General features: G+C 43.7%; 1 protein-coding gene across 2 annotated transcripts in view; it reads right to left on the bottom strand.

Annotated features, from left to right (window-relative positions):
* Positions 1-21,323, bottom strand: part of Adam12 (ADAM metallopeptidase domain 12) — a 332,872-nt gene extending 311,549 nt beyond the window's left edge. Inside the window, exon 1 of one of the 2 annotated variants that reach the window (XM_074078072.1) lies at positions 20,524-21,323. In XM_074078072.1, the coding sequence (XP_073934173.1) occupies positions 20,524-20,611 (88 nt within the window). In that variant the 5' untranslated portion in view covers positions 20,612-21,323. The remainder of the gene's footprint in view (positions 1-20,523) is intronic. The other variant, XM_074078071.1, reaches the window with a different exon arrangement.
* Between the last annotated feature and the right edge of the window lie 3,647 nt (positions 21,324-24,970).

Here is a 24,970-nt window from a genome sequence, read left to right as displayed (position 1 = left end):
ACAGCAACTAAGAGATAGCATAGATAAATGGGACCTCATAAAGCTAAAAAGCTTCTGTTCATCAAAAGAAATGGTCTCTAAACTGAAGAGAACACCCACAGAGTGGGAGAAAATATTTGCCAGCTACACATCAGACAAAGGACTGATAACCAGAATATATAGGGAACTTAAAAAACTAAATTCTCCCAAAACTAATGAACCAATAAAGAAATGGGCAAGTGAACTAAACAGAACTTTCTCAAAAGAAGAAATTCAAATGGCAAAAAAACACATGAAAAAATGCTCACCATCTCTAGCAATAAAGGAAAAGCAAATTAAAACCACACTAAGATTCCACCTCACCCCTGTTAGAATAGCCATCATCAGCAACACCACCAACAACAGGTGTTGGCGAGGATAGGGGGAAAAAGGAACCCTCTTACACTGTTGGTGGGAATGCAAGCTCATGCAACCACTCTGGAAAAAAAATTTGGAGGCTACTTAAAAATCTGAACATAGACCTGCCATATGATCCAGCAATACCACTCCTGGGGATATACCCAAAAGACTGTGACTCAGGTTACTCCAGAGGCACCTGCACTCCCATGTTTATTGCGGCACTATTCACAATAGCCAAGTTATGGAAACAGCCAAGATGCCCCACCACTGACGAATGGATTAAGAAAATGTGGTGTCTATACACAATGGAATTTCATGCAGCCATAAAGTAGAATGAAATATCATCATTTGCTGGTAAATGGATGGAATTGTAGACCATCATTCTGAGTGAGGTTAGCCTGGCCCAAAAGACCAAAATCGTATGTTCTCCCTCATATGTGGACATTAGATCAAGGGCAAACACAACAAGGGGATTGGACTTTGAGTACATGATAAAAACGAGAGCATACAAGGGAGGGGTGAGGATAGGTAAGACACCTAAAAAATTAGCTAGCATTTTTTGCCCTTAACGCAGAGAAACTAAAGCAGATACCTTAAAAGCAACTGAGGCCAATAGGAGAAGGGGACCAGGAACTAGAGAAAAGGTGAGATCAAAAAGAATTAACCTAGAAGGTAACACACACACACAGGAAATGAATGTGAGTCAACTCCCTGTATAGCTATCCTTATCTCAACCAGCAAAAACCCTTGGTCCTTCCTATTATTGCTTATACTCTCTCTTCAACAAAATTAGAGATAAGGGTAAAATAGTTTCTGCTGGGTATTGAGGGGGTGGGGGGAGAGGAAGGGGGCAGAGTGGGTGGTAAGGGAGGGGGTGGGAGCAGGGGGGATAAATGACCCAAGCTTTGTATGCACATATGAATAATAAAACAATTAAAAAAAAGAAAGAAACAGAAAAAAAAAAGAATTTTGTATGTTATAGATAAATATTGTAATTGCAATGGCAACCACTAAAACGTAACAACAAAACTAAAACATTTAGACCATTCAATCCAAAAGAAAACAGGAAAAGAAACAAAAGCATATTGGGCAAATATAAAAGACACCAAGATAACAAACTTCACCCTCCTTATGAATAATTAAATGTAATTGGGTTAAATATTCCAGTCAAAAGACAAGAGACCCTCAGAATGCACTAAAATGCAAATCCAACTACATACTGTTTTATAAGAAATATACCATAGGAATAAATACAGACATGTTGAAATCTGGTTTGTTTTTTTAAAGAAGGAAGAAGATACTCCATGCTCCACTCACATGAACCAAGCATAAGAAGTCAGGGTGGGTATACTAATATCAAGGTGGACTTCAAGAACTGCTCTCTCTTCAACAAAATCAGAGATGAGGGCAAAATAGTTTCTGCTGGGTATTGAGGGAGTGGGGGGATGAGGGAGGGGGCGGGGGGGAGTAAGGGAGGGGGTGGGGGCAGGGGGGAGAAATGACCCAATCATTGTATGCACATATGAATAAAAATTAAAAAAAAAAAAAACTTCTCTCAGTGATACGTATGTTAACCTTAAAAGAGTTTCAAATACATGAAGGAAACCGTCAGACCTGAAGAAAGACTGTAGTCAATGGTTCTACTTTTTAATAATTGATAGAAATAGTAAACAAAAGGCTTGGTAAGCTCATAAAGATTTAGCTATTCTATTTTAGACCAGCACCCTAACAGCTGTGGAATATACATCTCTCTCAAAGCTCACGGGATACTCACTGATGTAAGTCATAAGATGGGGCATAAACAAATAAGTCTCAACAAATGTAGAGATCACAGTCTCAAGGAGCACGCTGATTATAAGAAAATGAAATTAGAAATAACAAGGGATATCTTTAACATTTTTCAAATATGCAGAAATGAAATCTACTTCTAACTCAGGTAAGGCTCAAGGGAAAATCAGAAGGGAGTTGTTAATGCTTTGGACTAATGATAAATATGGCCTATAGAAATCTGTGACATGTAACTAAAGGAGCACCGCATAGGTATATTTACATTTCCAAATGGTTATACTAGAAAATGAAGTGTTTATGTTAGTCATCTCAGGAGCCACTAAAAACAGCTAAGAGAGCAAGTCACAGACAAAATAGAAGGAAAGAAACAGCAAAGCACAGTAATCCACAAAGTAAAAACAAGCAAGACTTTGAAACTCACGTTGGTCATCTGAAAACACTGATGATAACATTAAATTGCTAGCAAGAAAAAGTGAGAATAACATGACTTACCAATTTCAGGAATGAAGGAGGGGACACCATTTTAGTTAGTGTGGGCAGTAAATGTAAGAAATATCATGAAAAGCTTTCTGCCAATAAATTTGTTAACCTAGATGACAGACATAGTTTTAATAAACACAAATTACTAGAATTGATAAGAATGAGAAAGACTAGCCTTACATCTGTCAGAGAAATTGACTAAATAATGAACCCTTCCCCCAACACACATACCCCACTCGCTCCTCTGGCACCAGATGGGGACAGTGATGAATGCTATCTGACATTCAAGAAATAGCAATCTACAGTAACTTTTTCATAAACAGAAGAGGAGGGAAAACCTCCCCAACTCTTATGATGGAGTCAGTATAACCTCATGATAGAACCTCAAACCAGACAAGAACATAACAAGGAAATTATCACAGACCAATATATTATTTGAACATAGGCATAAAATCCTTAACAAAGGCTGGTCTGAGAGGAGTGGTGTTTATAAAATTCTTAACAAAATATTAGGGAATCAAACCCAGATATCTCTACATGAACACAAATGCATATGAATGAGTATCTATGTATAAACAGGTATACACACACACACACACACACACACACATACTGGACGGGATAAACAGGAAACAAATGGGCATGCTAATTTGTGAAACCTAAGTAGTTTCTTGCAGTCCACATTCCCAGGCCAATAACTAATTAGGCCACCCACTTGTTATTTATGCTAAAACTATTCAAAAACATAAATCTCATTATTCCTTTGATAACCTACTTCAATATTTCATAACCCTGGCTTCTTTTTCAGGATATTTCTACAAAGCACTGATGGTAAACACCAAGAGAATTATAAAAATAAATAGAGTACAATCCTAAGAAATGTTCTTTTAAAATGACCCAGAGTTTATCAACAACAATCTTTCATGTTACGTTTTCAAAATTTTGTATATACAAATGTTTTTCCTAAATCACTAGAGTCATTCAACATGGATGTAAACAAAAGGATAACCGAGGTCAATGTAAGAAAGTAATATAAAACAAAATAAAATTCATGATTTGCAAATTAGCCTGACACATCTCTATTCTTTTTGTCCTTGCTGAAGTTGAGCTCTGTTTTAGAAGGAATTATTTTGTTTCCCAGTTGAATTTTTACTCATTTGAGTCAAAATTGCTTCAAGCCTGGCATGGTAGCACACACCTGCAATCCCAGCACTCAGGAGGCTGAGGCAGGAAGTTGGAGGCCATGTTGGATTATGTAGTGAATTTGAGACTTAGACTGAGCTATGCAGAAAAACCGAATATTTAAAAAAAAATCACTTCAAAAGTTTAAAATGGGGAGAGGGAATTAAAAAGAAAAAAGTTATCACCACTAGATCACTAGATTCTAGCTATAGAAAACCCAAACTCAAACCCAAATTAGTTCATAGAACTATTCAGACTCCCCTTCCTACTGCATGCTTCCCAGGGAGATGAGGGGGATAAAGTAAACTTAGTAGAGACACTGAGTGTTGTTACCGTTTCATTGTTTACCCTATAGAAAAGTTAGCACTCGAATCGGGGTACAGTAGCACTTCCCTAAGAGGCTTCCTTCAGGTCCCTAGTGAACGCTAACTCCCTGCTCCATACCCAATATCAGGACACGTGGTCTTTCAAAAAGGATTTTCCCAAATATGCTATTCATTTACATGAAAGGTCATATGAAGGCAAAAATTATAAGTAAAGAGTTGAGCTTCAGTGAGCTACACTTGTTGAAAAGCAAAAGAAGTATGTGGAATTGGAATCACTTATTCATTGTGCCAATATGTGAGAAGCTGTGATGTGCCAGGCACTAGGGATGAAGCTGGGAATAAGAGGGATATGATCTCTGTCACCACAGAGCTTGAAATCTAACCAGGAAGATGCACAGGCGAGTACAGTGTGATCAGTGCCCTGATGGGGAACTAGCGCTTTATAGGAGGGGTTAGGTGGCAAGCATCAAGAACAGAGAGTGAATTCTAACCTGGTTGAGGTGAGGGTAGAGAAATAACTGTCAGGGAGAGGCAACAAAGACATGGTGGTGAAACACCCTGCAACAGTCAGGCAACTAAAATGTAGGAATGAACCATCTTACCAACAGGACGCCACTACCCACTCTAAAACCTCTGAAATCAGAAGCTTCTAGCCATCAAACTCATTCCTGATATCAGCACTCGTTATTTATTAACTCACTGAGGGGGACAGAGTGTGAAGGTAGTTCTTAAATACTTCTGCTTCCAACCTGTGTAACCAACCTGGTAAGGATTAAGAGTGGACTTGCTTCCAACCAAAAGACTGTGGCAATTGTTTCCACAAAAGTTGTGACTTCTGTCTTACTAGCAACCCCTCTCACTCTTCGGCTGACTGACCTTGGTGAAACAAGCTGGTGGACTAGACTGGACATGTGTTTAGGAAATCAGAGGAACTTCTGGGAACTGAGAGCCTCAGTACAGCAGTTCAAGGACTGAATTCTGCAAGGTTATGTGCGTTTAGAAGTAGAGCCTTCCCAGCTGAACCTTCGGATGAGTCCAAGCCCTAGATATGCCTTCACTGTAGCCTTCAAGAAAAACTAGATCAGAGGACTAGGCAAATGGCACCCAGATTCCTGACCCATAATGCCATGAGCCTTTGAGTTGTGGACTTTTGTCACATGGTGAAAGATAACTAGCACACTCAAGTATGCACATTTATAGTTTTTATAAACATTTTCTACATCCATCATAAGTAAAAGCTATCAGAGTCCTGTATTTTACTAGTGAGATAGAGCAGAAGACTGGGCACTTAATTGTTAAACAGTAAGTTTCTCCTGTAAAGAAAACACAGGTTAGCAGCTAAGTCCACAGTTTCCTTTAACAAAAAAACAAAGGTTCAATTGTATTGAACCCTGACAATAGGTCCCGTAGGTCAGAGCCCACAGGACAAATCCTTGGACCCATCCAGTCAATGACTAGAACACTGTTCTAGCTCAGTGTCTTCCTGGATAGCTGAGCTGCTCTCTCCTCTGACCCCAGTGTCTCAAGACCAGCACAAACTAAGATGGCTGAGGAGCATCTGAGTCTGGAAGGGCAGCTGAAGCTCGTGGTTCTTCCCAGGTCAGCACCTAGTTTGGCCTTGACTCGGTTTCTTAAAGCTGCAAGAGCCAAAGCAAATCACATGTCCCCTGGGCCTCAGTTTCTACATTTGCATAATGGCAATCGCAATGACACACACCTTGAGAGGCATGGTGACACAAGCCTGGAAAAGACTTAGTTCGTGCTTGCTGAGTGTTAGGGTAACTGCCAGTGGCATCTCTGTTGCCCTGATCTGCCTAAGTCCCATTTCTAGATTCCCTACTTGCATGGGAGTTCATGCACATAGTGCACATGGCTTCCTGCCAGAAGCATGACGTGTGAAACCTGAATTTCCTAGCCGTGGCTTTTTCATCAGGAAGAGTTGATCACAGTGCCTGCCTCCCTTTCTGAGCAGGGCAGACCCACAGAACTCACACAAGCAAACCCCCTGTGCATTCTTTAATTCTCTCCTACAACATAAGGATAGTCGCCTTCAGGTATGCAGACGATGGGTAGATTTTATTTATCATTTATTTATTTATTTTTGGCAGTACAGGGGTTTGAACTCAGGGCTTCATGCTTGCTAGGCAGGCACTCTACTTCTTGAGCCATACCTTTTTGCTCTGGTTATTTTTGAGATAGGTTCTTGCCTTTTGCCCAGGCTGTACTGGACCCCAATCCTCCCATTGTATGTTGGGATAAAAGGCAGGCACCACAGAAACCAGATTTTTTTTCCTGATGAGATGGGGTCTCACGATCCTCCCGTGCAGCTTGGGATGAAGGCGTAAGCCCTTACACCCAGCTATTGGTTGAGATGGGGTCTCGTTAACTATTTGCCTGATCTGGCCTTGAACTGCAATCCTCTTGATCTCAGCCTTCCAAGTAGCAAGGTTTAGAGGGATAACCTTGTCTCTGAAGGGATATTTTTGAAAATGCATTTGCTTCTTTGTAAATGATGAAATGTCAGCTGGAACTAACAGTGTAAAAAAAGATTCAAAGATAAGTCATCCTTGGGGTGGAGAGATTCTCGTTTGCTTTTTTTCAGTAAATTTGGAAAATTATAGCAACTTTTGGTCTCAGAGTAGAACATTTCTATCAGGTTCTGGAAGGATCTACATTTTCTAAATTTGCATTATTCAGAACCACAAGGTTTCAGAGCTTCTAACTGGCTACATTACTGAAATCACATGCTCTAACTGGTAATTAGCACAAAAGTGAAGAATGTATGTGACTATTTCACTCTCAAAAATGTGAAAGATTGCTATTTTGATAGCAATTTCATTAACATCTACCCAGCACCCCAATGAACATTTAAATTGACCTGCTTATACATAATTTTTGTTAGTGTATGATTATACAAAGAGGTTTCAGGGTATTTCACAATGCATACACTGCACTTTGATCAGATTAACTCAATCTATTGCTTTTTCTTTTCTCAATTCCTCCTCCTCACCCCTGTTCTTTCAACAGCTTTCAGTGGGTCTCCTTACACCATCTTCATATATAGGCATGATATATTTCAATATTATCCACCATTGTTCTCTTTCCTTCTCCTCATGCCCCTCAACAGTCTTACAACTACAATCACATTATATGTACATGTTGTATGTTTATTGCACATATACACACATATACATGCATAGAGAGATAGGTAGGTAGATAGATGGGTGAATGGGCAGGTGGGCAGGTGGATGGGTGGATAGATAGACACACCCACACATATTCATTTTAGGCCTAGATTCTGCAGGTTTGAGAAAACATGTGACCTTTGTCCTTCTGAACCTAGCTTATTTCACTTAAAATGATGCTCTTCAGTTCCATACATTTTCCTACAATAACATAATTTCATTCTTCTATTAAAATTTTATTTGCCCTCCTATTCTACTCTTGATCCTCCTCTCAAAGTCCTTTCTAAAGAGGCCAGAGGAAGCTGGGGGCTGGGAAAGTCCCTGCCATCATCTCTCCTTTCTGTATAACCTTTCTGCCCGGCCCTCAGTATAACCCACCCAGTGGCAAAGAATAAAACTAATTATTACTGTTTGCTATAAGTAAATGAGATGTGACAGGGTTGTTATTGTTAGGAAAATCTCAAATAGTCCTGGTTAACAAAGAGATGCCCCTAACCCTAGATACACCAAAACAGAAATGGAAATGTGAGCTTTAAGGTAGGAGAAAAATGAACCTCTGCCACCCTCCTGTTGTATTGGGAGACTACTCTGACACCCATTTACTGAGAACAAGATGGAGCTGAGACCCTGTGGCTGCCCAGCATGAGACTGAACAGTGGTACCAGGTGTCCTCCTGTATGATCTAGGAGAAGACCTTGAGGTACCAAGCATTTCCCCAGGACATCTCCCCCTCAAAGCTCCACACAGCCCAATCAAGTAGATCACACACTTACTCTTTGTTGACAAACAAAGAAACAGTTTGGAAAGATTTACTGGGTTCCCCAGGGTCACAAAGCTGTATAAAGAGGCCAAGCCAGGACTCAGAGCCACTTCTCACTCCAAGTCCCAGTCCTGGGCCTGATCCAGGCCACCTGTCAGTTTCACAACTGCAAACGGAGAGTCCATAGACCCTAAACCCGCTCCGTTCCACTCAGAAGTGACACTGGAGGGACACAGGTTAAAGAAATCTCATTTTATTATCTCTTTGCTGGCCATAGGAGAAGCAGGTGCTTGCATCAGAGCTCTTTCATGCTTGATTACAGTTGTCTTGGTCTGGTTTTTCAACTGTTCCCCCTCTTTTAGCCCTCCTTCCAATCCCTTTTGAAACTGATTTCCTAATGAGCCTCTATAACCAATGGCTTAGTCCTCAGCTGTGCCAGGGAGAAAGAATGAAAAGCAAAGAGACTAAAATGTGGGAGAACAAACTGGCAGAGGGAGTTTCAGGAGGACCATGCAATTTGGGGAAATAAGTAATGCTCCAAGGAACCAATTTTCCCTGTGAAGAAACCAGACATAAAACTTCATGAATCGAGCTGACTCAATTTGACAGGACCAAATTTTGATGACAATCAGGCATCTGGTTTTTTTCTAGGCAAATCAGTGGAGAAGTCCATCTATGTGGAATCGTAGCATTCATTCCAAAAGTTGCAAAGATATTCAGATGAGTATTTGCATCAACAGCTTACTCCGTCCTATGGTCCCCTCTCTCTATCAGAGTCAGAACAAATCCGGCGTGCACTCCTGGAGGCAGACACGAGTGGAGTTCTGTTGACACCTCCACTAGCAGAGAGGCAGCTTCTGGAGTATATGTTGGCCTTGTTCACCAGCTGTTCTCATTTTGCCTCTGCCAGAGGGAGATGGGAACAGCTGATGACCTCCCATCATTAGCACAGCTCACCCTCACAGCTGCCAAGGCAAAGACTAACGCTCCAGCAGGAAAGCAGCTGACGGGCTTTTCTGATGAGTGTTCAGAGGACTGGAAGCTGAGACCTGGGCAACCAGGTGGCTTCAGTTTATTCTCTACACATCTTTAAGTCCACACACTCAACATGTCATGTGGTGTCTCAGTGTGGTTTTCAGACTACCATATCCACAGTTCTGGGCCTAAATATGGAATCATAGTAGGCAACAAATAAGTGTACGTGTTGACTAAAAGAGCCAAAATATCAAGACTGGAGACTGTGGGTTCTGAAAATATGGTGGGCTACACAGGAAACCTTTGTACCAAAAAATACACAAATGTTAAATAACAGCTTTAGAGAACCTACACAACTGAACTGGAAAGAAACGAAAGGAAATTACTGGAAATTAAAGGAATTCCCAGCCATAGCATTTGAACACTGCCAATACCATGAAAACCCAGGAGGCCCAGCAGACACCGGCAAGTTCAGTGGCAGGTGACCCTGAAGTCACAGAGTGGAGCGCTGTAGTCAAGACTCTCAGATAAAACCAGGGCCTGGGCTGGGCATGCAGCCTAGTGGTAGAGCACATGTCTAGCATAACCAAAGCCCGGGGTTCCATCACCATTACCACAAAAATAAAGAAAGTAAGCAAAAAGAAAAACAGGCCCTTATAGAATTGCCTTTCTGAAGTTATTAGGGCTAGCTAGAAAAAAAATCTCTACCAAATACCCAAGGAAGCTACCCAGTGGCTTCTCTGTACCTAGAGATTTGGTGAAGCTAGGAGCCAAAACCAAGATTCTGCAACATGGAGTGAAAACTAGGATTACAATAATCACATGGTGTGAAATTCCCAAGAATGAGATTCATATAAGACCTGGGATTATGCTATACCAGTGAAATCCCCAAGGCACCTGTCATATGCAAACAAGCTCTTCTCCACAGGAAAGTTCCTGATTGTACCAGGATCTGGGGTGCATAGGACTCCCACGGAGGGGGCAGTGGTGTAGGGGAAAAGCTGGAGGGAGTTTACAATTCAGAACTGCAAGGCACTGGAGGAGATAATCTGTCATAAAGACGAATCACCCCCTAACTCTTGAAATAATGGAGAATTTGAAATGGATACAACAGACAGATCCAACGTTATTGAAGGGATGAAAGAGTACAAAGAAGCAATGATGGAAGGACATTAATTTTGAAAACTACCTAGTAAGTTTGAAAAAAAGCAAATAAAGCTTCCATAAATGAAAAATTAAAGACATTGGAAAATACAAACTAAGTCAATAGACAGGTTAAACAGCAATTTAGACATAGCTCAAGGGAGAATTGGTGAAAGGGAATTTAGACACGGAGACTATACAGAAGGAGTGATAAACACACACAGAGAACTACCTTAAAAGAAACCAGAGAAAAAGGCGATTTTAGTGAAAAGGAATGATCATTATGTTGAAGAGTTCTGAACAGCCCAGGAGGGGCCAGGATGCAACAGGGGAGATCTGCTCAAGGGAAACACCAGCCATCCTAGAATTCTCTACACAGCTAACCTAACATTCATGAAAAAGACAAAATGAACATTGAACATTTCCCAGGCCAACAAATGCAGAGACCTTGCTCTTCCTTCCATGGAGGACCACTGTGATGAGCAAACTGAACCCAGAAACAGAAAGTTTCTAAGGGCCACGATGTTAGAAAGGATTTGATTGCACTGGATAAACCAGACCAGGCATGGAGTGCTAAGAACAGAGCAGGCTCCCCACTGCCCCATTGCACTGTGTGACGGGCAGTGTTTAAAAGGGTACAACTACAATGCCAGATAATAATGAAAGCAGGAGGAGAGATGAAGGGCATCGGGCATCTTAGTCTGTAGGACTGAGAAGGCCAGCGGTGTTTGTTATCCATTGACTCTGTTGCTGAAGTGAAAATGCTAGAAATTTAATGGCACGCTAAAAAATGTGGAAGCAGAACATATCACCTCTAGATTACTAGAACCAGAAGAAGAAGTTGTGGCTAACCCATCGACAATGTAAGTGAAGACAGGAAAGAAGAAAAAGGTGTCGAAAAGTAGCAGAAAGCTAAAGGTATTCTCAATAAAACTAAAGGAATATCTACCAAGAACACTTGCAAGCACTGCTTTTGTTTACACAGTAATGGACGTGCTAACCAATCAAAGAAGAAAAAAGTAGACTGTGAAGACATATAAAGGAAAAACTTATCATTTTCAGGTGATAATTCTCTTAAATTTCTATGATGTCAATCTACAAAGTATTAGAATTAATAAACATGGAGTCAGATTTCTAAATTCAAAATCAACACACAGAAAACCAGAAAATCAATTAGAAACATCAATTAGAAATTGAAAAGAAAGGTATTTATCCACAGATAAACCAAAATAGCCATGAGTGGTTACTCGTTGAGTGACCGACACGTGTTCACAAGGGTCTGTCTACTGCTGTGTGTGTTTAAATTTTTCTGTATTAAAGAGTTAAAATCTAAAACAACAACAACAAAAAGCCACAGTGACACCATTCAGAATGGCAATGAATCCATTAGGCTCTTAAGGTATCTAGATACAGAGATGGGGAGAAAGAAATGTTAAGTTCACAAGTGAAGAGAGAAGTGCTTTCATCCATGATGGCTGCCTTGACGTCATGATGGTGCACATTCTCTACCAAATCAACCAGAATACCCCAGAGGGTATTCTGTGACCTTTAGTAGGGAGATTTCAAAGTTCATAGGAAAGACTCAAGTTTCAAGAATAAGCCAGGTGATTTTTAAAGAGGAGAAAGGGAGGGGTAGATTCTCCCGTTCGAGAGCTTAGCCAGGGCCAGGCACGGCTCAATGCACTGTCTCACTTCATCCTTGCCACATACCTGTGGAGGGAGACACTCTTGCTATCACCACTTCATAGAGGGGAGACTGAAGAAGAAAGATTACATAATTTGTCCAAGTTTTAGGGCGACCAACCATCCCAGTTTGCCCAGCATCAAGAGGTTTCTTATGATACAGGGTTTTTAGAGAAAACCCCAACTAGCTGACTTCAGTGCTTGCCCTCTGCATCACAAGATCACAGCCTAAACAGCTCAGCATGTTGAACATAGCCTTCTTCTGGAACTGGGGGACTGGGGGAACTGAGGGAAGGGGGAAGAACACAACAGAACGGAGAACCAGAAGCTCATCTGTTCACGTCAGGTGTTCATCAAAAAGAGCGGATTCAATGTTACTGGGACAATCAGCTCTTTAGATGTGGACAAAAAACACATGCTGATCTCATACAAGAAATGGAAAATAACTGCCAGGCACACCAAAAGTTAACAATGCAAAGGTAAGATTTGAAAAAAAATTATTTTTAAAAATCTCTTTTGGAGTTCAGAAAAGAGAGGATTGCCTAAGCTAAACTTAAAAACAAAACATGGACAAATGATAAGAGTAAAGAATTCAGAGCAGAAACGCAAAGGCATATGAACACGTAAAATAGCCTTACAGTCTCTAGTTAACAGGCGAATGCCAACAACATCCAGCTTGTCAAAATTCCAGTCTGAAAAATACCAAATATTGCCAAAATTTAGGTAACCAGAATGCTCCAACAAGTAAGCATATTTATTTATTCATGCAACCAATTTGACAAGCAATTTAGTAAACTATATTAAAGCAGAAAATGGCATACTCTTACAACTCAGCAACTCATTTATGATAGATTCCCTAGGGCTCACACATGTACACATAGAGACTGGAAAAAGCTGGCACCGGTGGCTCACGCCTGTAATCCTGTCTACTTGGAGGCTGAGATCAGGAGGATCGAGGTGCAAGGCCAGCCCAGGCAAATAGTTATGAGCACCCCATCTCCAAAATAACCTGAGCAAAATGAACTGGAGGTGTGGCTCAGGCAGTAGAGCACCTATTTTGCAACTATGAAACCTGAGTCATACTCCAATCTCACCAAAAAAAGAGGAGAGAAAGATAGGAAAAAGAACTCACCACTGTAATATCAGAAAGTTGGAGAAAACAGGCATCTGTCACCAGAGAAGAGAATGGTTTATGGTTTTAGACACTCAATTAACAGAATGAACAACCACATGCATCAGCATGAATAAGTCTTTAAAATATGTGCATATTTAAAAAGAGCAGAATGTTGTTATTTACAGTAAGGCATATTTAACGTTAATATTTAATATCAGCCATGAGTTAGGGATGTGTGTCTATACAAACCCATCACCTCAGAGTAATGTAACCCCAGTGTGGGGGGAAGGCTGAGAATTAGATGAGTGGGAGGCTAGTGGATTGCTATAAGCATATCTTCAACATTTTACATCTTTAAATTTCAAACTTCTGAAGAGTCTATAATGAAACGCCGGTGGCAAGAATACAGGTGTATAACTTCTTCCATGTCCTTTTTCAACCTTTAAATTTTTCACGTTTTCTGAAAGAATGAATGATGAAGCCCAAATTCTTTTTCAATCATTTTTTTCATGATATCTCAAATTATACTGAAATTGGCTGAAAAAAATGAGTTTAGTTTAAAATGTTTACTTGGTATGCCTCACTTCAGGAACGCACCTATTTCCATGAGTCAGAGAGCAGCTACCCTTTCAGATATAACACAGGCTGCAACCCTAATGCAGGCCACCAGGAACACTACCCAAACATCCGGGAGTTAACCAAACCAAACTAATGAGCAAAACCAGGTTCCAGATCATAACCAGATTCAATGAGCACAGACCCCACGAGGCATGGGTAAATTCTATCCTGACTTTCATTACAGGAGCTCTTGGTAAAATTTCAGGCCAGTGGCTATGTGGCCACAGCAGTTCTAAGGACAGTCATCTAAACCAACCTGGGAAGCCAAAGCCTGCAGCAGTACGAAGCAGGCAGAAGGACCAGCGGACAATGCCCAAGCTTTTAAACAGCTGTCAAGAAGCTGAGCTTTTATGTAGCCTTGAGAGGGCCCAAGAGCTTAAAGGATTAGAGCTATCAATGGGGAGGCTGAATTATTCGGCTTCTCTGCCTCATCTGTCAATTGAAGGCAAGGTGTACTGGGTATTAAAAAAGCAAAGGGAACAGGATGAAAACTGACCCTGAGAACGTAGGAGGATGGAAAGCGCAATGTGCTAGAAAGCGCACTGCTCAACACACACATTTGAACTGGAAAACAAAGTTTATCTGAGCTGCATTTCCGCTCTGTTTAAAACCAAACCCATTGCCACAGGCATCATTATCATGCCAAAGACAGAGAGCACACACTACAAAGTGGGTTAAGACCCACTTCCCACCTGCCAGCATCCAGAGGCTGCCGAGTGTCTGCCACATTGCAGACACCATCTGAAGCCAACTTACCTTGCTGTACAGGAGGGTGACCACAGGATTCTTTCTCCAGCATTTGTGAGACCCTGGCAAAGTGTCTGACACCAATGCACTCAATAAAAGTCTTAAAGTAACTATGTCCTGATAGGAAAACTTTAGGATTAATAAAATACCAACCAAACAAATGCTACTAAAAACACACAGAACTTGTCTTCTCAATCATCCTGTCCAGATTACATCAATTTCACTTCCTTAACACGAGACTTGACCACTAACGACTATATGTGTGTGTATGTATGTATGTATAAACGTATTTATCTCCAGCATTACTTAATATTGCTCCCAGGGGGCCATGCAGGCAAGATGCTATAGAGCTAGCCAATTGGTACAGAAGAAAAGCATCCCCAAATGCTTCTCACATCTGCTATTGTACATGATAGACACTGCAGGAATGATTTCACTTAGAAAGGTTCCTGAACATGCTCTGATACAAAAAGCATTTTTGCAACCATAATGACTTCATTGCAGCATCCTCGATGTCAGGAGGAAATGAGCACGGCTTCTCTAAATAATGTAGTTTCATTTCTTTAAAAACATTTTTTTAAGTTTCCACAGCTGCAGCATTTAACTAATTAGGTATATACTGACTTTGAGTTTTTATAGATTTTGAAAAGAAAGTTTTAAAACATTTAAAAATGGATTTAATTCTTGTTTCCACAAGGAAGGAATAGAAGGAGCCAAATGACAAGTGAGAGGAAGAAACTGTTTCTGTCGAGTGTGGTTAACATGGCAAATCCACAGGTGTTTAGTATACTCCCTTCTGGAATTCTACAATACAGGAATACTTATGCTAACAATAAAAATCAAGAAACTGGGGGCTGGCGGAATGGCTCAAGCAGTAAGAGTGCCTGTCTAGCAAGCATGAGTCCCTGAGTTCAATCCCCAGTGCCACCAAAAAACAAAAACAAAACCCAAAAAAAAAAAAAATCAAGAAACTGGAAAGAAGATAAAAACAGGTAAGAGAAGAAGCAAAGTTTTGGGAAATTTAGGGCTGGAGGTGTAGCTCAGTGGTGGACCACTTGTCTAGCATATGCTAGTTTGATCTTCAGCACCAGAAAGAATAAAGTGCTAGGTGCAGTGACTCATGCATGTAATCTCGGCTAGGTGGAAGGCAGAGATGGGAGAATCCATGTTCAGCCCAGACCTAAAAGTTAGTAAGACCCTATCTTAAAAAAACAAACAAGCTGGATGTGTTGGTGCATACCTGTAATCTCAGCTAAACTGGGGGAATGAAGGTAGGAGAATCATTGTCCAAGGCTAGCCCCAGGCAAAAGTAAGGCCCTGCCTGAAAAATAAACTAAAGCAGAAAGGGCTGGGGGTATGGCTCAAGTGGTACAGTACCTGCCTAACAAGCACAAGGCCCTCAGTTCAAACCCCAGCACCATCAAAAATAGAAGAAAAAAAAAAAAGCCTTGGAAGATGAACAGGAGATGGAGGGGTGGTTGTCTGTTTAGCAGAGGAGAACTGGAGCCCACCGGCGAGGAAAAAAGCCATCAGAGGTGAAAGGGAGAGGCAGAAGCCTGGAAAGGCCTGGGAATGGAAACCCTGTGCACCTCTTGGAGCCAGCATAGGCTGAGCTGCAAGACTGGTTAAGAAGTTGGAGTCCTAGGTGTCTTGCAAAGCCAGCACAGCAGGTGCCCGCCCCTCTGTCTGCAGGAACAGGGGGGACACTGTGGCAGAGCGGTCCTGAGCGCAAGGACTCCCAGAATTAGAGAGGAAATACAGCAAAGTGCTTACCTGAAAATCAAACAATTAAGTAAAAAATAATAATAATGGTATGACACCCTCTTAACCGGGTTCCTCTGCAGACCGTATGGGCCCTGCAGCCTTAAACACCACGCAGGAGGCTGCAGGATTCTCTTTGTAGAGAAACTGGCCAGCCTGAGAGAGACAGCAACACAGAACCAGTGTTATACAGACATCTACCAACAAAATGAAGACACCAGTCAACAAATCCACCTGTGGAAGTAAGAGGAATTTGCTATCAGCTCATTAAGTGTTGGGATAAATAAACAGCTATCCAGAGAGTAAAACAAAAATGCCATGATGAAAAATAGAGAAGGAAGTTAAAGAATATTTTCAGGTGGAAGAAAAAATAGTTGAAGAAATAATATAAAAACGTATAATAGCTGAGCATTGATGGCTCATGTCTGTAACCCTAGCTACTTGAGAGGCTGAGATTAGAAGGTTTGGTGTTCAAAGTCAGCCGGGGCAAATAGTTTGCAAGCTCTCATTTCAGCTGGGTGCAATGGTGCACACTTCCCATCCCAGCTATGGCATGAAGCATAAATAGGAGGATCACAGTCCAGGCCAGCATAGGCAAAAAGTGTGAGCCCCTATCTCCAAAATAACCAGAGCAAGAAGGGCTGGAGGTGTGGCTAAAGTGGTACAGCACCTGCCTAGCAAGCAGGTTCAAACCCCAGTACTGCAATATATATACTTATATTTACATCTGCCATTTGCAGCAACATGGTGAAATTTGAGATTATGCTAAGTGAAATAAGATATAAGACAGGCACAGAAAGACAATTACCACATGTTCTCAGTTATATGTGTAATCAAAAACAATTGCACTTGTAGAACTGAGAGCAGGGACATTACCAGGGGCATGGTGGTACAGGAAACTTTACTGGCCTGAGGATGCCAAGCGTCTCACCTGAGGCTCTGTATCCTTGCCCCTTTGGCTGATCAGGTTCCATTAAAAAATGTAACTAAGACGTCTCCTAGAACTGTACAACGTGAATTTTCAAGCTGAAAAGTCCTACTGAGCTCCCAGCACTAAAACACATCATCATGAAACATAAAGATAGCAGTCACAAAGATAATAACTTGCAGAAAGAAAAAAGACTATTTAAAATTCTCAAGCAGTAATGGGTATAGAGACAACAAAAACACACTTTATAAAATGCTGAGGATATATGGCTGCACCTTGATATTTTATACCTAAGCAAACTAGCAATCGAGGATAGCATGACTGTGCTATTCACAGAATGCTAGTTTGTTTGAAGCACCAATGTATAGAGCTATAAATACTAACTTTTCTAGCCTGTGCAGCTAACTTTGGCTCTGTGTTGTACTCTGGGTAATTCGATCTGTGAAAAAATTTGTTAAGAGACCTAAAAATACTATTTTCCAGGTAAAAGTGGAATTGGCTACCTTTACCTTTTGCCTCTTCTGCCTCATTACTGCCTAAATATGATGCCAAAAGGTGCAGCAGCCATCATGGGACCATGAGGCAGTAAGCATAAATGCAAAAGGCAGTATCTAAGTGTGGCATCAGGCACAAACAACAGAAAGTGCCACACCCCTGACTCTACCACTGACATGTGGCACCAGTGACTCCACTGCTATACTGCTTACTTCACAATTGCTTGCTATGTAAAGGAAATAACTTTGCAAAAACTGCTGTAACCAGGTTTTCTATTATTTGCAACTAAAAAGCATCTTTCAATTGCAAATTCACAAATTATCAAAAGGCTATATTTCGCACACACTCTTCCTCAGGAAGTTACTGGAAGATGTGCTCCACAAATAAGAAAAAAAAAAAAAACCTAGCATGATCAGAAAACAGGTGGCCCAGTGAAGGATGCAAGAGGAATTTCCAGGATCCTGGTAGTAAGGGTCATCCTGGGGCAACCTTGGAGATTTAGGTCTAAAAAAGCAAGCAGGTCATGTTGGGACAGGAGGATTAGGGCTCCAGGAAAAAGGACACCGAGGAAAAACAACTTGCAAAGTCTGATTCATGATGGGAAATGGTGACTCTGACTGTAACACCGGGGTGAATACACTGGGAAGACAGGAGGAAAAGCCAGCAGACTAGTTAGAAGGCTACCAGGTAGCCTGCAGGTAAGAGGCTTCTGCAGAAGGGGTTTGAATACAGGCCACCTTGGGGAAGGCACATGGGGGTGGAGGGATGTGAACAGATGGGAACACACACTGGTGGTTGGTGGCTTGAGGCATGAAAGGGAGACTTGAGGTGACTTCCTAAGTATCAATGTGCAGCATTCTGGACAAGGCAGAGGATGTCACCCACTGTGATGGGGAAGATGGGAGGAATGATTTGTGAATGAAGACCTGGGATCCATGGTTCTGTTTTGGACCTGTTAGGGTTAAGTTGTCACAGAAAGTACCAGATCGGCAGAGTAACAGACAAAGCTGGAGACAAACTCAGGACCAGTTTTGCCCTCAACAAATAATAATGCCTTTTTTTCACTTGCCAACCTAAAGAAATGTTTCATTCATGTTTTGATTTCTAAAAAACTCAGTGACATGATTTGGAGACTAAGAGTTGATATGGAGAACCAAGGATAAACAAGAAATGAATCTTGAAATATTGTATCACAATATTTGAGTCATTAAAAGGCCTTGGGGCCCAGAATGGTGGCACACTGCTGTAGTCCCAGCTACTCAATAGGAGCAGGTGGGAGAATCACAGTCCTAGGTCCACCTGGGCAAAAGGCAGAGAACCTGTCTGAAAACACAAAGTAAATGCAGAAAAGATCCGGGGTGTGGCTCAAGTCTTAGAGAGCTTGCCTGGGTTCAATCCCCAGTACGGCAAATAAATAAATAAATGTATTTGGGCCTTAATGGTTTTCTGTCTGGGGTTGTATCTACACTAAGGAAAACACTTTGAAATTGTAGTCATGAAATAATAAAAAGCCTCCCCCACCATGAAATAATTTCCGATTATTTGTTTGGTTTATTCAACATTTTCCACTAAAAAAAATAATAAAGATCACCTGTGCTCAGTAGACTTCTGATTATTTGTATGGAGGAGATAGCAAGTTCCAGACCACCTGGGACACACTTTGAGGCTTTGCTTAAATTTTTTAAAAGTTCATCTGCAATAAACAAAGGGACTGACTTGTAAAAAAATCTTTCAAAAACACTTGACTACTGTTATTTTCACTTGAGGGTCACAGAGTGCTTTGAATGGTCAGCAGTATTCGTTCTTGGCTTTCTCATTGCTTAATTGTTCTGTGCAAGCCTTTTATTTAATCACTAATTCCCAAATTGATCTTTATTGATATTAACAAGAACTGGGTTTCAGCCACATTACAGCAGACGTGGTGGGGGTGGAGGCTAACAGTGACAATTGCGAAACACAACGTATCACAGTGGTAGCAGCTCGCGATTGACGGCAGCTGTCGAAACATAAATGCCTATTATATAGAATCACAGAAATTTAGAGTTTGAGGCCAAGGCAAATCATTCATTGGTGGTCCGACAGCGCCCCTAGCGGCAGAAAGCGGGCGGCAGAGGCGGGGACCAGGGGGAAGCTCCCTAATTTTAAAAAGGCACCTGCTGTGTGAGTCCTCATTACGCAAACAGCATCCACAGGTGCCCGGTTTTAAGGTGATTCGACTCAAGAAAGTCCAAGTCGGTGAAACAGCTATAATGTACGCAAGTGAACTCTAAAGTGAGTTCTTCTTTACACGAGGTTGATGTAAGCGATCATTTACCGCCAAGAATCCGAGCACGGCGAGGTGGAAGAATTCGTCCAAAGTTTGGCCGCTGCTTACAACTTGGGAGCCAAACAGGAAAGGGGAGGAGAAATGAAATAGGTGACAGAGTCAATTAAAAAAAAAAAACAAAACAAAACCAGAGGCCCCGGTGGAGCGCAGCAGGCACACCTGCGGAGGGAGGGGCTGGCTCACCTGTGTGGCTGTGACGCGTCTCCCAAGTGCATCAGAGGGGAACGGAGGGAGGTGGAAAGAAAGCCTCGTGGACGGTCGACCCAGAAGCTAGGGTCGGGGAATTCACTATGGGATAGGGTCAGCAAGACGACCCCACGCCCATCATTCCGGGCGACACATGTAACTGTTGAGACATTGTAGCAAAAGTCACCCCAAGAAGGGAGGGAACGGGGCAGCAGCCTGAGGCTATGCGATCTGTTCCAGGGCCCCGAGCCAATTGTCCCCCTTCCTCCGGGGAATCGGTAGCTGGGAGGGGACCGGTCTCGCCGCGCTGGGAGCGCGCGCCCCGAGGCTCGGCAGATGCGCCCCAGCGCGCCGCCTCTTGGGGCAGCTGTGGCACTCGGCGAGCCCCCAGCGCAGCGCGAGCTTCCCGAGGACGCGGGCAGACAGCCGCCCGGGCTGGGTGACTTACCTCGGGCCGCGCGGGGCGCAAGCAGAGCCCCGGCCAGGGCGAGCAGGAGGGCGCGGGCGGGGGACGCGGGCGGCGGGCGCGCTGCCATTGTCGCCAGCCTTCAGTGCAGCAGCTCTCGGGGCCCGGCGGCGAGCGCTGCACCATCCCACGCGGGCGGCGAGCCGGGGCCGGGCGTCGCGACCGGAGGGATTTCCTGCTGCAGCGAGTCAGCTCAGACCCCCTCGCGCAGCGCCCCGCCGCTGAGGAGCGAGCCTAGCCTTTCATTTAAAAGAAGGAAAAAAAAAAAAAAGTCCCCCCTCCCACCCGTGTGTGTGTGTGTGCGCGCGCGCGCGCGCGGCTCTGGCACGGGCCAGCCTTGACCGTTGCAATAAATGAGCAAACTGTCCGAGTTGGCGCGGGGACGAGCAAGATCGTTAGGGAGAGCAGGCAGGCCTGTGAAATGGATCCACGGCCAACAGTCACCGTTCTCATTACCACGGAACAAATTAGCGTCTCCCCGGCTCCCCGCCCGCCCGCGGCGTCCCGCGGGTCCTAGAGACCGCTCCGGGGTCCCCGCCTGCCAGGGTCCCGCCCAAGCGCCTCCGCTCGACCACCCCCGGGGCGACTGGGTGCGGGGCGCCTCCCCGGGCCGCGCGCTCCGGCTGCACAGACGTGGCTCGGTGGCGGCGCGGGCGATCGGAGCGCACACATCCCCGCCCCAGGATGATGTGGCCGTGGGGCCCCGGGCGCCCGGCTGCCAAGAGCACACGCGGCGGCAAAGTCCAGCTTTCCAGGCTGAGGCTGGAAATGATGACTTGGCTGCTCGCTGCCGGCTCGCCGGGAACCGGCAGGACGCAAGTAGCAAGCAGGTCTGAAAGGCCGTCCACAGCCCGGCAGGCGCCCCGCACCCGGCCCGGCCCTGAGCCCCCAAACGGGCATCTCCCGCGTCTGAGGAACAAACCTGGACTTGCAGGCATGAAGTGTGCGGGCATGACGACGCTCTTGATGTACTGCTCTAGGGTTTACTTTTATAGATTGGCTCACGTTTCTTTTCCACTGTCTGGACTCGGGAAAGGGTGTGCAGTGAGTGATATTTCCCAAACTTCCCCGATCTTAAAAAACACCTGGGTTGGTTTTAGCAATTCCCCGGGCGCCCTCCTGTATCTTCACCAGGCTAGGGGAAGCACCCATAAGAGAATGGACCGCCTGGCCTTTGAATCTCAGCGCTGGTGTTTATGGCCTGGGCTGCTGAACAGCCTGGTTGAGCCTCGCTGTAAGTGTCAAGGCTTGTTGCCCTCGGAAGGGCCATGTGCGCAGCCGGGGGAGGCGGGCCTCACAGACAGAAGTGGCTGGACATACGGGTCCCCGGAGGATGGTGAACACTCACCTCGTGGAGCTACTCTGAGTTCCAACTTTGGGGACTTCTTAGAATAGTAAGGGTTAAGGACAATCCACCCCACTCAGAACAATAACCCAAAATCTCCTAAGAGGAGCAGAGCCAGGATAGTTTTCAAAGCCCCAAGTGATTCTACTGCAGCCAGGTCCCGGGACCACCACAGAAATTCTATTCTGCTCAGGTGACATCCCACCACAGGTCCCCATTCTAAGAGGTGGGTAGCCAGCATTTAAGAAACTGTGGTCTTTACCATCTCACTGAAAAGTAGCCCCTATTCTTCACTAGGTTCCTCAGGTGTTTGCATATCCTCCCTTACCCCCACCCCCACCCCCCAAAATAGGTCAACCCTCCTAACAAGATGCAGGACTTTAAAACAACAAAAGTCAGAAGCACTGGCTCATGGGCCCCTTTCCAGAGCCAGGACACTTCAGTACTTGATCTGAAGACAAGGACTGCCGTCAAGCCCAGCTATAACCAGCTGAAATCAGTCCCGGTACTAACCAGCTTTGCAGGTCTGTCTTTTGTCCATTCCCTCACTCAATCAGAATTAGCAAGGCTATGCTGGAGACTTGGGAAGCCAAACTAAGGAGAAATGCCTCTTGCCTTCAAAGACTTTTCTGTCCCCTGTATACTCCAATAAATCATCATTGTCAGGCAGTGTGAGCTGGTTACTTAGCCTAGTTAATAACTAGACTTGCTGACCACTGTATCATTTATTACGTACTTCATATGACACGATCTGTGTACTGTGCTAAAGCACTTTGCCTGCATTATTTCACTTCAATGTCCTGAAGATTCAGATGCGGAAACCACATTGTACAGAGGGCACGTCATAGCTTTTCCACAACCGCAGTGAGGAAGTAGGTCAGAACTCAGATCCGTTTCAGGTAACAGATGAGTCTTCAACCCTGAGTTCCAAGTATCTGTTAAAGGAGGTGGGAGCACTGAAGGAGCCAGTGCAAAGCCCTTCCACCAACCTGTTTCCTAGAACCTCTGTGCTGAGCTTCTGATGTGGAAGGTTTGGAAGGACAAGGTTAGCCAGTATTGTACTTGGTCAGTTCTGATACTGTTGCTTCATGAACTTCAGAAACAGTGAGCAAGGGAATTTAGAACCGTTTCCTCTGAGGTCAACAGAACAGACCAGCTTCAGGATGAGCACAGCTGCTGGCCTGAATCACGGACCGAATAAATAAATGGTTTGTTCACAATTGACTTATTAATGCATGCTGTACACTGGACCAGGGGCCTGACACACTTTCTCTCTTAATTATCCATTTCTTTTTGCTCTTTAATATTCGGCTGTTGCTCTTTACCATAAATGTTTACATTTTTTTTTACCTTGAAGTTGCAGAGATTTCTCTGCAAGACTCAATGTGCTCCCCCAAGTTTGTCCTTGGTGTTTAACTGAATGAAACAAAACAGCCATCGCAGAAAAAAATTTAAAAAAGAAAGAAAATCCTAGCCACAAGCCCTGGTTTCCCAACCCTCTAGTTGATCATCTCTCTGAAGCAAGGGCCTGGCTGACACCCTATCCATAAAGACTTCATGCACAGCAGCCACAGCCAGCTAGGCAAAAAGCAAAGCTTGCGTCCGGCAGATGGTCTGCCTTCAGATGGGAATTCTGCCTCCTCATTTACAGGAAATGGAAGCTAGCGTCACATTCAGTACTGGATTGTTAGGTAATGGTGTGGGGTCAGAGGCCAGGATCTGCTCATTAAAGTGTCAGATAGATGGCTGTTGTCCCTTCCTTTCTCGAAGAATTGGCCTTTGCAATACCATTTCCTGTGTGCTCTTTTTTTTTAACAGCCTGGGCATTCACAATAACAGGGCACTTATTTTGGCCAAGCTCACATTTAGCTCACTCGGCCTTAAGTGCAAGCAGAGGAAAAATGGAGGCAAATCTTCCTAAGAGGGGATTTCTCAGGCAGCCACTCCTGATGTGAGCAGTAAGTGAAGGCTCAGCCTTTTTGCAGCTCGACCTATTGGTGGAACTTGAGACACGAACTCGCAGAAAGCTTTCGTCTCTCCCAGTACAGTTCCTAAGGCTCGCTGTAAAAGTAAACAAACACAGTCGCCCGTGATTAAGAGTCTTGGAAATCTTTTTAATTCCATCTCTTAGGGAGACTGAAATCCTAGCTCCACTTGGCCCATAATAGCACATGGTCCATTTTTCTTTTCATATATTTTCTCACTTCAAGAACCCAAGCCTTCACCTCCTCAGAAATCTGCTCCCAGTATAGACTCTGCTGTCAGATTCAATCTCCCAAGGCCATTATCACACAGAACCAACTAAATGCCAAAGAAAGAATGTGGGGGAGAGGAGAGGCACTCATGGATGTGGGTCTGAGAGACAGAAAAGGTCACCCCACCTGTATTAACCTGTGTCATCCACCAATTGACTATTCAGCTTCCCCACCTACACGTTCTGCCAAGGGAGCTCAGTAACCCTCCCCACTTAGCGTTGAGACAGCCCTGGAGTTCACATATTGGGGAAGAGGAGTGAAAAGGCAAACTGGGAATATCAAAAATAAACATGAACTTGCAAGGAGAATGACCAAACATTTGAGGATACTCCTCAAGAAATGAAGCTTAATTCTTTTCCCTTTTGGTGTGTGTTGGGCTTGGTGACACACACACTCTGAAGTGACAGTGTGTATGTTCTGAATTTAACTGGTGAAAGGTAGCCAGCTTCCTCCTTGACACCTTCACTCCCTCTGAGGGAAGCCAGCACAACCTTGTGAGAACGCGCAATTAGCCCCATGGAGAAGTACCAAGGTGAGGAATGGCAGGCTCCTGCTAAGAGCCTGTGAGTGAGCCATCTTGCAAATGGATCCCCAAGGCTCAGTCAATTTTTCAGATGATGGCAGATCTGGGCAATATTTGACTACAAGCTCAGGGGAGACCCGTGGCAGAACTATCCAGCTAAGCTGCTCCCAAATTCCTGGCCCACAGAAAGGTAAGGAGTGTTTGTTGTTTTGAGCCACTAGTTTGAAGATAATTTGTTACATAAAGCAAACTTTCCATGTCTACATTTGTTTTAGCTTCCAGGATTTCCGATCACTTCAATACCAA

The sequence above is a fragment of the Castor canadensis genome, chromosome 7 (assembly GCF_047511655.1).
Source record: "Castor canadensis chromosome 7, mCasCan1.hap1v2, whole genome shotgun sequence".
NCBI classification, from domain to species: Eukaryota; Metazoa; Chordata; class Mammalia; order Rodentia; family Castoridae; genus Castor; species Castor canadensis.
The sequence above is the reverse complement of the archived record's forward strand: the minus strand, read 5'-3'. Positions and strand labels throughout refer to the sequence as shown.